We start from the raw sequence: 18,949 nt of genomic DNA, 5'->3' as shown, positions 1-18,949 counted from the left end.
AAAAGTTATCTAGCTCCATATATATCATAACATTTTAATATGCCTTTAACAAACAATATTTCACAAAATAAAAAATGAAAGAGTTCAATTCTTAAACTCTACTTTAATTTCCTCTGCAACTGTCAATTCGTAGAGGGTTCCTTCACTAACTTTAAGTTAATATTTTGTTTCAAATAAATGGAGCACAGTAAAATGACCAAGAAAGCTCTTCTTTATTTTCTTTGAAAATCTAAATGATATAATCTTCATACCTGATGGATATGTGCAATGACCTCCTCATGGGTTGCATTTTCTAATGACCTTCCATTGACCTCTAGGATTTCATCTCCAATCTCCAGATCTGCTCTGTCAGCTGGAGACCCTGCAAAGAAAAGAAATATGTCAGTCATTATGATGTCTGTAGTCCGTAAGATTAACCAGAGCATTCAAAATTGGTTTTGAGTGGAACCTTCAATATTTGAAATGAATCGATATGCTATAAAAGTATAATAATGGGCCTGTGTGGCCCGTTTTAGCCAGAAGTCCATGTGACTACAAAATCCCAACAAATTTGCTAGTAAAAATAGAGCGCCACTTATGTTGGCATGTTTTGAGCTATATGCAGTAAGGAGAATATAATTTTTTGGAAAATGGGCACACCGGGCCTCAGAGACCAAATTTGAAGTGACATCCAGTTTTGCTTACATGTTAATCTACCTGTGTGCCAAAATTGGTGCTTATATCACAAAATGCACAATCAAATCGCTATGCCACCAAACTACTACACTGGAACCAATTGAAAGAAAACAAATCCCTTTATATGAATATCTCCTAATAAATACATGAAGAAATTTAATTCAATTTCAACAAAGAATGCTATGCCTTAATAAATTCTGTATTTATCGCTTATCAACATATATAATGATTACCATTCATCATGCATATTACTGCGCAGTGCATGTATGTGAATTTGAGGCATTTCAATTGCAGCCAAAGCTCATCTCGGCTGTTGGATTGTTGTCATGGGTTAGGTTTCAATTAAGATGCAGGAACATTTCCTGAGCATCTCCTCTCTATCTCTCATGCAATCTTACTCTTTCTCATAATTTGATATGGGAAGTCTTCACATCTTTATTCAACAAAATCTTTGCTTTCAGGGAAGATATTGAAGAGCTAGAGGTAGTCAGAAAAAAGCTGCATTTTCACACTCAGCATACATGTACTCTAGATAGTGGAGTGGACAGTTATAATGATCTTGTTACAATACTTGTCATCATATTTCGTAAAAAATGCAATATTTTGTTAAGTGTGCCTATTCATATAGAATTGCAAGTAATCATAGCTTTGGCAACAGTCATAATTCACTATAACAAAGACATTCATAATAGACCCCAAAACACCACACTACCGTGGTGGACTTTCGATTTGGGTTCTTTGTTTACAGATAATTGCCTGAAAAATGCTTGAAGAAAAATCCTGATATTTTGCTTGCAGTGTAAATGCCTATAATAATGATGCAGCTGTGCATTCAACAAAGCAGCAGAGAGGAAGGCATGCACCTCTGCTGCCATCTACAGTCTACTGCAGCACAATGTATCTTATCAAAATGATGGCTACCTGAATTGATAGAGTGCACCCGTACTGCGTAGCTCCTCTAATATCATCATTTCTATTACAGATATTTATAGTATTGTTCGTCAAAGTAGAGTATTGTTTTACAGTAATTTTGTTGTATTGCAGGTATTGGGGTCTTTGCTGAGAGGACACAATTAATTTCAAGTGATTTCAGCTCAATATGTAGTTCATATTACTGCTTGCAAGCAAGGCTTCCAGTTTAAAACCTTCAATACTTGTTCTATTGGTCCTATGTGAACACACCTCAGTATTAGTGGATTGTGGACGGTTTAGCAATTCCAGGTTTAGGTTTCACAAACTCAAGTTTAACACAACGAATGTCCTGTGCAAACACAGCTATGGTGATTCCTTAAGATAATACTTTCACAAAAATGCAAAGAATGGTTTTAACTCTGACAGCCCTGGATATCGGATTCCCAGTTGCAAAAATAAATGCCAATTTCCAGATTCGGTTTCAGACCCCTGCCTCACAGTTGATATCACATCGCTTAAAGTGCATATTTAGTTATTTACCAGGAGTATTACTATTAGGATTTTGTAAGGGCATATTCCACACTAACTTGGCTCTTCAAATAATCAAAATCATTAAACATACATGTACATCATTACTTGTACATACAGTAGTACCATGTTATCACCACAATCACGATCATCATCACTCTTACATCATAAATGCAGAATCCAAAGAGGTCTTTGGTATGTTGATATTTGGCATGAATAAATCCTGATTGGTACAGATATGTATTCAGACATTTCTCAAACTTAGCAGTTCATATCCAAAAGAAGAGGATATTTTTGCTGTTATAACTTAAAATATCATACAACATAACTCTCTGTCTGAAGAAGGATATTTACACTCAAGCTTAAAACTCAGTACACAGAGTTAATGCCATTTTGGCTCTAAACAGATAATTATTCCAAATCTCTTTAAAATCCTCATGCACCTGCACATTATTTTTGACAATGCACTACCCTGTAAGGTGCTAATTTTTGTTGAATTTCTTACCCTACATGTATGATCGGTATAACCACACATCAGATACACGATAACTGCCTGAATCTAAATCTGAATCGGGATGGGGGGGGGGGGGTGCCTGGAAAGTGATGCTTAACGGAGATGAGAGCTGATATTCTCTGGGGGTATTTGGAGAGCTGATGTGGGTGGATGGTACTTGGTATGTTGATTTTCGCTTTTACGCTCCCATTTCTCAGCATGTGAGCAGCTCATTACATACTCAAGAGCATGTCTCTAACAGGAGACAGAAATGGGTCCTAGCTGTCAGAGGTTTCTCTTCTTCCCATCTTACATGGTTTATCTCTTGGAGTTGTTACTTTAATTACAAAGTAAGAATTTAACAGGAGATAAAGTAATTTCCCCCACAGGAAATAAGGTAGAGGCCTTAACCATTCAAGTACATAAGTACACAAGCTTCATATATTTTTTAATAATAAGGACTTTGAATTCCTTGAGTAATTTTGCTTTATTTTGTCCTATCATCTAAACCAAAGTAAATAATTGTTAATTGTATAATGATTACAAACACTAATACCTAAAATAAAAAGAAGTAGAAACAAATAAAGCAATGTAAAATACAAATTTATATGAGAATGTGAAAATTGATTTTAAATACATCAAAGTGAGATATTTATGTAGGCCTGCTTCAATATAAACATTAAAATGTAACTTTTTAAGTGTTGAGATGTGTTTAATGATAGCAAAATTGCAAATCTAGGTTTCACAGTTTGAAGAGAATGCTTATCAGCACTAAAAAGCTGAATATGAATGGCAAGCGCTTCACATATAGGACACAAGGTTGATGAATGTCAAGCGTTGGTTAAGATGACATTATCAAAGCTCTTAAATTGAGTAGAGTAACTATTAAACATGCCTTGTTCAATAGGCTTTTACTAAACAGTCGGTTGGGTCGTGGCACAGCTCAATGCTCTTGCTGAAATCAGTGATATTACTGTGATATGCACAACTCTCCCATTTGTTCCAACAAAAATTACTAAAATTTTTAATTTCCAAAAACGTATGACTCAGGAGGGTCTTTGCTCATTTACAGAACCTACAATAAAATATATAGTATATTTTGAGTAGCGTCCCAAAGGAAAAGGCACATGTGATAAAAGTAGAAATCAATGAAATTTTTGGAGACGACAAAAGGATTAGTTGTCTCTGACTACATCACAATCCACTGACCAAAATGTCTATTTGAGATTCGCATACATGTAGTGATTTCAAATTACAAACATTCATAACTTTCTAAATGTTGTATAAATTTATTGCAACTCTCACCACCCTGTTGCTCTCATTTTTCAGCTTTCATAGAAATGAACTCATAACAAAGATCGGTTGCTCTTTAATGACACTAGTAACTAAGAGACTGTGTACAGATCGAGTGCAATCCTTAGAACAGATGCTTCTATTTGACTTCTGTTCATCAAAGCCCTGTTTTATGACACAATTAGAGGTAACCACCACAAGCTAATTCAGGTCCAAGAATAATTGGCTTTTCACACTTCTACAAAGGAGATAATCAGTTCAAAATAAGTAAAATACAATGGACAACTAACAGAAAGATGTGAATTTTATTGTGACATGAAGAACAAAATCACTTGACAAACTTATTGAAAGGGGGTCCGGATTTGAGTCTGTATGCAAGAGCCCTACAGGTGTATATAATTTTGTTTTTAATTAAGAGTCGGGAGACCCTATACTACATGTTCTTTGAGGAGCAAATTGTGATAATTATGCAAAATCAGTTTTCTCTTGGAGGGATACAAGTTCCCAATGGGAATTTCTTTCTTATGAAACTGAATTTGAAATTCCCAAGAATGATCATATTTTCGTCCTCATCAGTTTTTAACCTTCTCAACAATCTTAAAACAAGGACAAACATTTAATACTATTACAAAACAATACTGAACCCGGACTGGTATGTGCGAGACTTGAGAGCATGTTTGATCAGGATATTAACTTAATCAATAATTAACCCACATGTATGAAAAGTCTTGAAGTTGAAATACCTAATATGAGACCAATGAAAAAAGATAAGATATGACAAGGCTTCAAAACTTATTGAATACAAATTATTGTATTGATGGGTTATGAAAAACCAGAAAAATTTGGATTTATAATGCTTTGAGCAAAAGTACCCAGGTGACCTTTTTACTTTTTCTTCAATATCTCATGGTTTGGGAAAATATCCTGGATGACCATTGACCATGTGGTCATATTTCATTATCTCAAGGTATGGGGTGCATGAACACACAAGAAGGTACATTATGCACAGATCAACTACGACATTGGACATATATGCATTCAGCCCTTGCAAAATACATGGGTAATAAACAGGACAAACTTGCCATTTCTCTTTCTGAAAATTGGAATACTAGGTTTCACACAATTGATAATGATATTACTGAATGGCTTTTCTTCTGTGTATCTTGCACTCACTTTGAGAATATTTCCCTCACCATGCCAACTAATGGATATGATCATCAGTTCATGGGATATATATATACCCTGGCTTGTATTACACTCAAGGCCATTCAATAGTATAAACATAGTAACAACAAATAAAATAAAATGAAAGGGGAATTGAAAAATAATGGAACCCAAGGAATGATTGTGATGAAATTGAAATACCAATACAGTCTTATAATTTGTTGAGATATAGAAGGCGTTCAACTCTTAGCAGATGATATTTTTTGAGGCATGTTCCTTTGCAAGAATAACAGTGCCCTTTAACATTATTAATTCAGCATCATAACAATTTTTAATGGCAGACTACAGTCTAATATAGCTTTAGACATATGTTCAAAGTCCATTTAGATCTCTACACTTCAATGAATGGAGATTATATTGCTTGCTAACTGTGACGTAACTCTTCAGGACCTATGTAATAAATGAAGTCTTAATCATAATCCTGGAGATTGTATTGCTTGCTAACTGTGATGTAACTCTTCAGGACCTATGTAATAAATGAAGTCTTAATCATAATCCTGTCTCCAGACAGACAACCTAAAATTCAATAATAAAACATGTGGAGCGCCTTCAATACTCTCTGTATATTAGGCCTGTCTTCATCAGCTCCAGATTGCCAAATATCCTGCTATTTGAACTGATTCATACATATTTGAGTCATTTTGTGTGTGGAAACAAAGTGCCCATACTTGTATATTGATTAGTGTGCATAAATTTCTCATAAAGGCATAAAAGATAGATTTGAATGATGATTTATGACATATAAAAAAGGATTTACACTGTACATGTACATGTAAGTTTTCCTAAATGGTTCTTTAGAAAACAAAAGGGGAAAATGGTACAAATGTTTTTTTTGAGAAATCATTAATTTCTTTTTCTACTTCACTTATTTTTTTCTTCTTCAAAAAAGTCTGAGATGTGCCTACTATTCTTACACCAACCCTTTCTTTCAATAATCCTGAAGAAAAAAAATAGATTAATCACACAAGCATCCTGTATGTCAGCTGCTTATCATAATCCAGCTCTCTGATGTATTTTGACTATCTAAAAGCACTAATGAATAATATTAATGATAATAACCCTACATGTATATATATGCAAAGCAAACACATTTGTTTACTCATTATAATCATAAACTATTCATGAAAGCATACACCTCAGTACAGTGACTCTCTCCAGTACATTGGCTAGGACTGTTGGCACCTATCTGCTACTTGTAGGTGTGATGTTACTTTCTAGTTTATACCATGCATGGCGTTTCTTCTCGGTCAAATCGTAAAATGTAAGATGAGATGATGAGAAGTCACAGACAAATTTTCAACAATTTAATCAACATTTTAAAAAAAGATAGTTGATTTATCTCTCATTAATTACGATCAACAAAGTGATTACATAGAACAGGGCTATTTATATCAATATTACATCTACACTGTATACTGATGAACTGACTGAGGAGTGAGGATATTTATTATGCATAATAATATTTGTTCATTCTTACACACAAAACTACAAAACCGTACAACGGTATATGTATATTTAGGAGCCTGCTTATTTGACACTTTTTGCCGTTTTCAAAAAAGATTTGTATGTAGCCCAAATCATGTGAATATATTATACCCTTCTAACTTATTTGGCAATATGTTATATACAGTCCATTGATAACAAAGCAAAATTTACTCTTTCTTATCAATTTTCTATCCAATCCAATCTTTGTTTTTTTCTAAATGAATTTGCAAGGATGCTGGTTCTTGTTACAACCAATAAATGTTATCAGTTTTAGTTTTGTTATTGTTCATACTTGTTTCCATGAATATTACTAACCATGACTAGAAACAAATGTATGCATTTACCTTAGCATAACAAATGTGCTTTTCTATCATATTAGTCAATAAATCTAGTCATCTTTAATAAATAACTAATCATACTTGACATTAATAAGAAAGGTCAATGCTTGCCAGCTCAGCAGGAGTCTGATAAAGAAATAACAATTGACTACTACATCTATCAGCTACCATCAATCAGCCTCTTATTAATCATATTTGTATCATCTTCACGTCAATTCCATTTATAAAACTTTGACTCACTGCTTGGTACAGATATTGAACCATTTCCAAGTTAAATTTTAAAAGGCAAAATGATTCAATATGGAAGCTTATCAACTAGTGTCACTGGTCAGTGGTGGTTTATACAGCTGTATACTGTATAATGTCCATTACTCATCAACAACAACAACAGGATATATTCCTTATCTTGTAGCAAGTGTTTTCCTACAAAGTATGGGTGTCTAAAAGAAATACCAACTTTTTGATTGGCTACCTTTTAAAAAGTACTCAACCATCCTCAAAGAAATTTCATAAGTAATGCAGTGTCTCCTGAACAAAATGAAATTCACAAGGATTTACGCTACAACTGCACAGTGTTGCATAGCATTAAACACACACTAAGTTCATACCTTTTTTTTTTGCACTTCACAACAAACCTTTCCATTGAAGTCATCCAACTCTTTTTCAGTGAAATCACCACTGAAACATTTTAGATTGATATTTTATTTCTAAAATGTTGTGATTAAGTGTTCAAAATATATCTTAAGCACAAGAAACAAAAGGAGGAGTCCGAAGAACTTAAAGGACAAGTCCACTTGAAAAATAACTTAATTTCAATTAAAGCAGAAAAATCAGATAAACCCATCAAAAAAAGTTTGAGCAAAAACTAACAAGAAAGTTGTGAATTTTTGAAAAAGTATGTAAAACTATGGAAGCCTAAAAAATTTTTTTTTTTTAAAACAGACCAGAATACATATATGTTTTTTCTGAATATATTCAAAGATATTTACAGTATCTTTTGTTCTGAATCCTGAGCTTAAAAATATTTTTTTTTGGTCCTTTTTTACATATTTTTTCATTAGAAAATATGAGAAAAATAGTCTTTCCAGGAAATACCATAATTACAATATGGAGAAAATAGCCCCCAAAATGTATTTTTCATATGTGAAAAAAGGCCAAATAATTTCATCCAGAGACAGATGTAAAGCATTCACAAGTAAGATGATTTTAATCTCGAAGTTTATGAAGAATTTTGGAGAAATAAACTACCAGGTTCATCAGAAGTTCAGCTGAATGCTTTAATAGGTTTGTGTGAACTTTTATTGACTGTTTCATTTTGTTAAAGAATAAAATATCCAGAGTTCACTTGAAGTTGGAGGCAAATCATAATAAAGTTTGACTGATTGGCTGTTAGACATTCCTATGACTGTGTTTGCAATTCAATGACAGATCCATAGCACATTTATCTTGTCTTTAAAAGTATTTTGTTTGCCTATCATGACAAGGCAAGCACTAGTGGTAATAGAAGATTTGAATCTTGTATGCTAATGGACATCAACAAATTTACAAATAGGGACTTGAATGTAAATAAATGCAGTATCCAACAAAACTGGGAAAACAACAATGGAAAAGGAATGCAGAGGTTATTTGGCTCATTTCTTCTTTTTTTGGTGGGGGGGGGGGCTGGGGTGTTTATGCAACTTCTGTAGTAAATAACGTAGGTCAAATGTTGTTTGTTCCCATTTCTACAGTCAATCTTTATCAACAAAGTAGGCCTACACAATACACCTGAAGGCTATAGAATAAGATATAAGAGAGGAAGAAGGGCCTCACTCTATAATGGGTTGTTACGAAGAAGAAGAAGAAGAATAAGAAGAAGAAGAAGAAAACGATTCTATAAGACTTTATTTTTCAATCCAATTTATTAAAGGGATATGTTGTTTTTTATCTGCTGGGAAACTTTACAAAATAAATATATATGAACATGTTAAAACTATTTGACTAATAACAGATTGAATGAAAAATTGAAACGTACTCTACTGCATCAACAGTGCTACTTTACAAATAAAATACAAAAATATTAAAAAAAATAAATGAATAAACAAATAAATGTATAAATGAATACCATTTTTTTTTTTTTTTTTTTTTTTTGGGGGGGGGGGTATTCATAGTCCTGAATGTCATATCATACCAGTACAGGTTTGCTGTTAGTATTAAAAAAATGCAGTAAACTCTATAGATTGTGTGAGATATACCCTTTAGTTTATACTCTTGAATATTTACCATAGAGTTTGATCTTCTTGTTCTTCATTTCTGCCAGCATGATCATGTATCCCCCGATGTCCACCATCTTCTTATTATGATTAGCCTTTGGTGGCGGTGACGAGTTGGATTCTAAAGGAACACCCATGTCTCAACAATCAAATGTTTCAAATTACAAAGACTGTCTGAAAATGTGATTCCTAGATGATCAAACTCCCATCAATGGGAAGAAAACAATGTCCATTATCAGCCAAAGTGCTACAATGCCTCAGGCTCAGCAGGATTAATGGTCTTTGAATCTCAGTACAGGGCATCAATTGTAAAAAAAAATATTTTTCTTATCACCAATAATATTGAAATAGTGGTAATTGCAGCATCCATGCAATAAAACAATACACATAGCCCTAGCACAATCCTACAATAGCTAAAGATCACAAAGATTGAACTGAATCCAGAATGTCTTGTAGATGCCTCAACTCCTCAGCAATTTCAGCTATCAAACATGATGTAGGTTTTTTGAAGAAACACTACACAACTATCCAACTACAGTCCACTGTAACGATAGGGCACAAGTGAGTACCGGTATGACTTGGGGAAATGGAATCACAATTCCAGCTAAAGCACACAGCTAAAGCACGCAGCTATATCCTGATGGAGATACAGGCCAGGGATGGAATTTCAGAGAAGCAGTTCAGTTACCATCTTGGTCCTCTCCTAACCTTACAAACAATTCTAGTACAGGAATTCATCAAAAGTGTCTCCAACCACACGATTCTCCTTCAACTACACATTGCCAGCTGCCCATTTAGCTAAGCTCGAAGGCCAGCACTGAAATTAAAAATGTAATTTGAGGGCACACTTATTTTGTTCGTCATCCAGCCTTGGACCTGCACTGGATATTGATTCCTACTCTAAATCGACCAGGAATTGAAGCACGTCTTTTATGAAATGATGAGCCAGCCAGCGTAGTATGAGTGAACTAAGATGCAAGCAATCACTTGATAATCAATCCTCAGTATAAACAGTATTTACATCCTACACAAACATAGGCCACAATGGCTGCACATATATACGAATCTCTTTCCAACCTAGTTGTTTCCCATCCCCTACGTCTTGTAAAGATTTCTTGAGTGATGGTATTTATGTCTTGCTGGGATGATCATCTACAATGACACTTTCCTGGATGGGCTGCATGCCACTCCCATGCATGCACAGTGGGTGATGGAATGGTGGATTGGGTTATGGTCCAGTACCACCACCTCTTGTTTGTAAAATCCAAGGAATGCACAAGATCCAACCAGAGTGAATCGTCAACAAACAAGTTTGTCTGTCCCATCAAAAAAGATTCAGTAGAATAGGCAGGGTGACCTCTTTAATGACACTGCACTGCCAACTTTTATGAGCCTTCCACGGGAAGGGAAGGGAAGGGATCGTGGCAGGCAGTTAGTAGTTCCACACTGATGCTAGGGTCCTAACGTATTCATCTTCCTCCACACTGCATACAAACACAGTACAGGGCTGCTCTCACAGCTAGCCTTTCCCTATCTTAAGCTCCTCCCCCTTTTGAGGGTTCCGTTCGTCCGTTGGGATGTATGTGACTGGCTGAGATGTGTATGTACAGGTGGCTTGTAAAACTGAGATCATAAAGAGCTTAGCCACTGTTCACTTCAAAGCATATTTTCAGTGGGCTGAAACTATTCAGTGATGTCACACATATGTACATGCACTTGCTTCTTAAAACATGTTCAGTTGTTGAAAGGTAACATCCTGCTATGATTAAGCATACAAACAGCAGATACTAACAAGAAAAGCATAAGGGATTGTTTTCAAAATAATGCCCCTGCACTGAATTATAGGCTTATGGGCTTACAGTAGTTATATGTAAAGTGCTGGCCTACACTTTTGTGTGCAAAGTTGCAAACAATGTTGATACTGGTAAGTATAGCAGAGATTGGCAAAAATGTCAATAACCAAAAGCATACATACCGGTATATGTCAAAGCTGGCACACATCACACAAAATGTAAAACACAGCATATATATACTGTTACTACCAAAGATAATAAATTCATTTAATATTATATGTTAGATAGCTCTTACATGTACAGAGGTGTAACTGGTGCTCAAAATTTAATATCAATGGCAAAGATTATAATAAGCATATTTCACTACCGCTCATAAAAGAATGAAATATGAATGTCTTTTTTAATAGTAAGAGGGCGGTCAAGTGAGCCATTTAAAACAACATTTTTATTTTCATTGTGCCAAAATTAATCTTTTATAGGGCTGAATGTTGGATTTACTCAAATATCATGTCTTCTAATAATGTGCCATTATAGAATCTGATATTTAATGTTTCATGTACAGTGTATGCCTTCATTTAGGTTATATTCGTACAACATTTTTTCTGTACAAAATCAGGGTTTTGAAACATGTTTAAATTAATAATTGTTTGCCTACAAATATCTTATTAACTCTTCATACATCATGACTGAGAAAGCGGATTTGAAACTCAGAAAAGGGGGCGTTAATTTGGAATCATGGTTCTGCCAGAATCTCAGTTTCTGAATGTATATATAAAAGCACAATGGACCTCATGATTATATGACATCACAATCTGCTACTGGTTTCAACATAATGAAATGCGCACCTTTCTAAGATAATATTACAGGAGAAAAAAACAAACATAAGGAATGATAAAAGAAAAGATGAAGTACGGAGAAAGATGAAGAAAAACAGAAAAGAAAGGGGAAGATGATTGAAGGATAATACAAGAAGCAACATTTGGGGAAAATGAAAGGAAGGAAATAAGTGAAAGAAGAAAGGAAAAATAAACAGAAAGAAAAAAGGATTTTAGTAGGATAAAAAAACAAATTATATAAAGAAAGAAAGATAGAAAGAGGAGATGACAGAAGGATGAAACAAAAATTACAGGAAAGACAGAATGAGAAGATGAAAAGGAGGAAAACAAAGAAATACATATTAAATGAAATGAAAAGAAAAGAAAAAAGAAGGGGATATAAAAGGAAACAAAGAAAGAAAAAGAGGATGGAAAATGTACATGTACATTTAGATGGGTGAAACAGGGAAAAAATTAATATTTATTTTTGGGGGGCTACTTTTCAAGCTTGCCTGCATAAAAATAACACTCCAAAATTTGTTTTGCATGGAACTCTATGCAAATTTACGGGGGCTCTTTTGGGCATTTCGGGGGCAAATTTGCCCTGAGCCCCCATGTAATTTTTTCACTGGGGTGAAATAAGGATTGACATTTAAACAAATATATAGAAATACATTGAAATGTATTTTTAGAAATACATTTTTTTTAAAGAGGATGAAACAAAGAATAAAGTAAGGAAAGATATAAATAGAAGATAAAAGGAGAAAGATGTACATGAAGTAATACATTGTACATAGGGAATTTAGAAGAAGATATAAAATAAGAAAAAAATGAAAATATAAGGCACCCTTAGCCTACACATGTGAACAGGGCTTGGATCTCTATTATGTACATGTACACCTGATTGGAAGGCAAACATACATCTCCTTTCTTGCCTGGCATTTGAAGAGGATGGATTAAAATTGATTTTTGGCTGCTGCACTCTGCGCTTTGGGAATATGACCAGTACAAAAATATGAAAGAAATATGCTGGAGATTGTTAAAGGCTGCCACAAGGAGAATTTTTAGCAAAATTGCCATGTACATTAGTGTATTAGTGTAAAAGCTTTGTTTCATAATTTATACATTTATTGTGCAATCATATGCATAAATTACAAACAATCCTGTGAAGAAATTGGGGTTGGATGGCAGTTGAAAATTAAGAAAAACAAATGAGTGTCAGTTTTGGAAATTGGTAATACAGTACTGATGAGTGAAGTCATACACAGAGAGGTTAATCATTTATTTTGTGGCAAAATTTATCCAAGTCTTCATTGACTTTTGTTCTTGTATATTGTCTGTGCAGAGCCTGAGCCTGAGGGTATTAACTATTTGTAATTGAGTTAATGCCCTTCTGACAATACAGAGACTTCTTCATGTAGGGCATCAAATATAATACTACAAAAAGATTCTCCATAGCAATAATGATGAATGAATGAACAATAAGTTATCTTGATGGTCCTCAAATTTGGACTGAAATGCTAACCTATATTATTCTTCTTCAGCTGCAGCCAATATTTAAACATTAGGCCAAGTAAATTGATTCCTAGTATCTCTACCAGATATTTCAAATTTGAGGACAGAATTCTGTACATAAAACTGCTGTTCAGTTAATTTTAACACAAACAATTATCTTAATTTAATTCAATTTCTAAAGGCATTTCATTGGGTCAAAATAAGTTGTAATTATATTATGTTAATGACTTGAGTTAACTCATTGACTACAAAAGATGTCCTCAGATTCAGATTTATTATTATATCATTTCAGAGCAAAAATTTCTCAAATAACAGCAACATTGAGGAATACCAAGAAAAAAAAGGAGGGACAAGAACCTATGAATTATTTTTATTCGGCATTAATTCCTCTCTATTAAGGTGAAAGAGAAAGAATTTAAAATCTAAAATGATAATGTGCATTATAGGTATTTATGCTATATTACAAATCACTGTGTAATATTGGACTTGGGATCAATCATGGAGTTACTAGGCCATGGATCAACCCACCATGGAAGGGATGGTGATGTCTGAAAAAGGGTACGTTTATGCTCAATTTTGAAGGCAGAATGAGCGATTTGAAACGCTCATCGTAAACGCTCATCGTAATCACAGTTCCACGGTGTACTGTTTATGCTCACTTCTCTGGCTCCTCCAGGCATGACTCTGGCTCAGAGCCAGAATCATGCCTGGAGGAGCCAGAGAAGTGCAGTGCAGAGTCTGCAGCTGGATTCGCAAACCTGCACTGCGCATGCTACATTGACCCCATTTAAACGCGTTTATAAATGATTGTGCGTTTATGCTTCCCCAGAATAGCTGATTTTGCAGAATCGCTGATCCAAAATGCACCTTTTTGTGAGTTTACGATATGTGATTATGATCGCCGTTTTTTTCTGTGATTCTACAAAAATGAAAAAAGGATGCAACCGTGTTTTTAACTAAACGCGTAAAAAGTTGAGCATAAACGTACTCAAAGAGCACAAGTTTGAGCTTTTAACTACAAGAATGCCTACAGGCATCCAATAAACTAGAAAAAAAGCACACCATTGAGCAACACTACACCAGCACAATCACAGCTTCCATCTCTCTTTTCCCCCAATTTGTCACATCATCTCCTAGACAATTCTTCCCTACTTGGCGACAACATGTCCATGAAGGTACGCCATCTTCATCCCCTCTCCCTCATGAATAATAGTCATATAAATCATTCCTTGTCAAGTCTTTTAATTATTACTTACCCTAATACCCCTAGGATTTCAACTATCAACCTTGTTTTTTTCCTCTGCATTTAAATTGCAATCACATTGAAACTGCATTTTGTTTGAAAGTAGCAGAATCGCTTTCCATTTCTTCATTTTTTACTGTCTCAATTGCTGCCCGAAAACAAAAATGGAGAGGAAAAAAACAAGGTTGATAGTTGTAATCATTGGGGTATTAGGGGTAAGTAATTATTAGAAGACTTGACAAGGATTTTTAATGGATTCTAAACCTTTTTTTATTTGCTGCAAATAATTTGTGTAACACAGAAATAAATCAATGAAAGTAATGATAAAACAATTATTTACATTTGTATGCTGTAATAATATTTTATATCTTTTGGCTTTTAATTGTTGACACCCACTCCTCTGGACTTCTGAACCATCATAAACAAAATAAATATTTACTCACTAATGAAGATTAATTTCAATTAATTAGGAATTAGAGAATTATGATACTATCCACTATCCTTATGAGCTCCGTATCAGCAGTTTTGTGTATACATTGTGTACCTTTTCTCCCTTAAGGCACTATTCAAATATATGAAATAGATAGAATATTATTTACAGGTCCTCTACAAAGAAAAGACCATCTTTAGTCATACATCGCCATTCTGAAAAACTGAAAATCTTAATCCTATTGTTGAAATAAATGTAAAAGTTGTCCGGCACTACAATGTACATTACAGTGAAATTATCCATTCAGCCAATTTGAAGTGATTACAACTTTCAAAAATTCATAAGACCCATATTTTTTGGTCTGTTTTCACTTAAACTTTCACCATTCTGCTCCTCTGATTTTTCTGCTTTCTTTTAAGGCCTGTCTTCATCAGCTCGAGATTGCCAAATATCCCACTATTTGAACTATCCCGATCTCAAATTATCTAGTTAATTTTGGTCTTCATTAACCTGAAGTTGCCATTAGCAGGATATTTGGTCGAGATAATCATTCCAAGATATCTTGGGCTAGTTTGCAAAATATCCCGCTATTTGTCCGGTGCGTTTTCACCAGCCTAAAGACGAGCGAACGCCGAGCAAAATATCTTAAGTTAATTTCTCGAGCTCGAGTTTCAAGTTGTGAGGTAAATTCTTGAGCTGATGAAAACGCGATTTGTAACTTCAGGATTATTTCCCAAATCAAAAATAGCGGGCTCTTTGGCAATCTGGAGCTGATGAAAACAGGCCTTTAGAGTAATCTTCTTTTGAAGTTTGATTTTCCTTTCATTCCATCCAGGATCCCAGACATTTTTATTGCATGCATGACTATCCTAATTTATTTAAAGACAGCTCCCCCGCCCCTAGCCAGGAAGTATTTGATATTAATACTTTTTAATAGCATGGCGCAACCAGTCACAAACAAATCTGCTTGAGTAAGGCAGAAAAAAAACGGATGTTTTCGACTGGAACTTTCTTTGAAGAAAGTCTGAATATCAGAGTTGATTGTCATCATAATTTGGGTGGAGCCTGGTTTAATTTCTAATCTTGCTTTGACAGAAGACTTAGATGAGTGAGATTATAGATATATCAGATAAACAGCAGAGAATCAAGCTAGTCTGCATCTTCTTAAGAGTCAAAGAATGAGATCAACTTCTCATTAGCGTTTACACCCTAATCATCAACATCTGTCAACACGATATCAAATCCACAACTGACAAGCTATCACTTGATTTTCTTGAATGACAGAAAGAAAACCTACATTACAAATATAAGAAACAAAAGATTGACAAAAAATGATCCACTTCCTGAATCCGCAAGGATTAACCTTGCATTCATAAAATTTTAAGTGATTAATGTAAATTAATCACTTAAAATTTTACTCTTTTTAACAGAAAATGATCATTTTTATAGACATAAATCATTAGTTACATTGTCCCCTTATTCACTGCACATTTTTTTTTTTAATTAAAAAGAATCACATTTAATGTGTATTAACTTCCAACAATTTCAATCCTCCCTGTACCTGTAGCCCATTGACACCTCTGATAAATATTTACCAAAACATTTAAGGCAATCACGTAATAGGATGGGACAGGGGAAATTAGTTTGTTCCCTTACGCACATCAATAGCTAACTCCTACACCCCCACCTCAAGGTTGCTTGTGCTGCTCATCCCTCGCATTGCTGAATGATATGTCTGACCTAGCAACGATGATTGTTTATAATTAGATTAAGATAAGATCTCTTCATCAGCACAATAACAATTTCAAAAGTTCAAACAAATGCTTATATTTACATACAATTTATTACATTTTACATCATAATGTATGTGTTTGACATTTATTATTCATGTGTTTTTAAGTACTGGTTTGAATGAAATAATTTAATATAATGCTTTAACATATCAGCAATTTTCAAGCAAAGCAATTCCTTTATTAAATACTGTACATGTTGGTAAGGCTCGAGTCATCACAGAAGAGTTGGCACGATTAAATCACGATTTAAATCACCCTTTTCTTTTCTTTTTTATTATTTGGTAATTCAAATCACTTCTATAGACTTGCGGTTGAAGAATTTTTGTTTGTTTGAAATATTATACAAGTGAATTTTTTCCTACAAAATCATTTATTTTGGTACATTGAAGGGCAAGCTTACACCTACATGTAGTCCAATTACTACTTGTATAAAAGTGAAGCAAATACATGTACGTGCACAGTCCATATCAAGTTTTTATCCTTTTTCTATCTTCTATGATTAATTCACAACAACTCTTTTCTTCACTCTTTTCATCTTTTCTTCAATCATTCCCTGTCTACAATGTAATTCTTTACCAGCAATTCTATTTTTCTTATTTTACACTTTCTTTATTTTATTTTACATGTTTATATGTGTTTTTCATCTCTTCTTTCACTTTCCTTATTTTTCCTGTATTATTCTCCATGGTGTCAACCCTTGGAATAAGTGGCCAGGAACCACATGCAATTTATTTTCAAAAGTTGCCCCTGGTTCACGGGATTCAACCAGAACCAGGGGCAATTTTCCAAAAACAGATCAGGACAACCAGTTACACAAGTTAAATAAGCTCAAACATACAACAATGTTAATCTCAAAATGCGAATATGCTCAATTTGAATAACTTCTTAATCTTAACAAGATCAACCATTGACAACAGGAAAGATTGTCATTACGATTAAGAACATCAACTTGCACGTTTAAACATTATTTTAATGTAACTAAAATACTGATGAGCAAATAAATAATTAAATCATCAATTTCACAAATATCGGATGTCAGATCACTTGGCAAAATCACACCTCGCACACAAACCTTCCGCCACTCTCTCGGCAAAACATGAATGGTCTGCGGTGGGAAGCTAGCGGGTTGGCGGTTTACCAGCGAGGCTACTGCGCCAGCGGCAGATCTGCTGCACGCAAAATTACCAGGAGTCGACAGGTCCGCGGTGGGAAGCTCGCCCGCTAGCTTTTAGCCAAAACAATGTTAGATCGGCTGATGGCAAAATGAAAGTAACTGCCATCGTACATGTTCTTAACTTGTCAATGAGAGAATTCCAAATTCTATTTGAGATGATATAATAAATTAGACCAACAAACAAACCTCGATAGATCTCTAATGACTATACAATTGTTTGATTGTTACTCCATTTGACATTCTGTTTTCTCGATCCTTCGATCCTTTTGGTCATGCTCGAGTCAATGCAATGCATATATCTGTGTTTGACCGCATGAAGTGCCAAATGAACGTGCCTACCACCCGGCGCATTTTCACAGCAAACACTTGCGCCTGACCCTGGCCTTTTTTTCAATACTTCCATCATTATCTTCTTTATACCTTTCCTTATTATGATAATCTTCATATTCTGTCTTTTTTATTCTATCATTTCTTTGTGTGTTTTTTCTATTATCTTCTCTATCTTTTCTTCATTATTTTGGGGAACATTTTTCAAACAAAATCATTTAATCCTAATAGCAATCGTTAGGCAAGTTAGCCTTATCAATATACATTATGTATAAGACCATCATGATCTGTCTTTACCCACTCCTGGCCTAGCCCTAGGGTTAGGCCCCCCCTCTCCGTGAACGGAGGGATACCATGCATGTTCCCAAACACTCCGGGTCATAACAAAAGAAAAAGGTCTACCCGTATTGACTTTACACAACAGATTTTTGCTGAAAAGGGGGGGGGGGGGGGGGGGTCGCTGTGCACACGCATATGCGTACCCTAAATAACACTGAGTGGGGGGCCAGGTACCCACTACTGTAGGCCTGTAGAAATCATTGTGCAAACTGAAAAGCCATGCGATTCTTTCTAATCTTAAATTTACATGATCAAATTTTGAACATGTTGCATTTCTTTTCAAATTTTGATTGCATTTTGTTTGTGCAGTATGCTTCTAA

The 18,949-nt window shown here is 34.5% G+C and overlaps 1 protein-coding gene across 2 annotated transcripts in view; it reads right to left on the bottom strand.

Annotated features, from left to right (window-relative positions):
* The window catches only part of LOC105445791 (MAGUK p55 subfamily member 5), an 80,548-nt gene that overhangs the window by 43,013 nt on the left and 18,586 nt on the right, over positions 1–18,949 (bottom strand). The window contains exons 1-2 of one of the 2 annotated variants that reach the window (XM_011681776.2): positions 9,211–10,563; positions 252–361 (exon numbers count right to left, since the gene is read on the bottom strand). In XM_011681776.2, coding sequence (XP_011680078.2) covers positions 252–361; positions 9,211–9,337 — 237 coding nt within the window. In that variant the 5' untranslated portion in view covers positions 9,338–10,563. Of the gene's footprint in view, positions 1–251; positions 362–9,210; positions 10,564–18,949 lie in introns of those variants that run through there. The other variant, XM_030999724.1, reaches the window with a different exon arrangement.

This window comes from Strongylocentrotus purpuratus, unplaced genomic scaffold (assembly GCF_000002235.5).
Source record: "Strongylocentrotus purpuratus isolate Spur 01 unplaced genomic scaffold, Spur_5.0 spur5_scaffold_5, whole genome shotgun sequence".
Classification (NCBI taxonomy): domain Eukaryota; kingdom Metazoa; phylum Echinodermata; class Echinoidea; order Camarodonta; family Strongylocentrotidae; genus Strongylocentrotus; species Strongylocentrotus purpuratus.
Note: the sequence above shows the minus strand (reverse complement) of the source record. Positions and strands in the feature narration are given on the sequence as shown.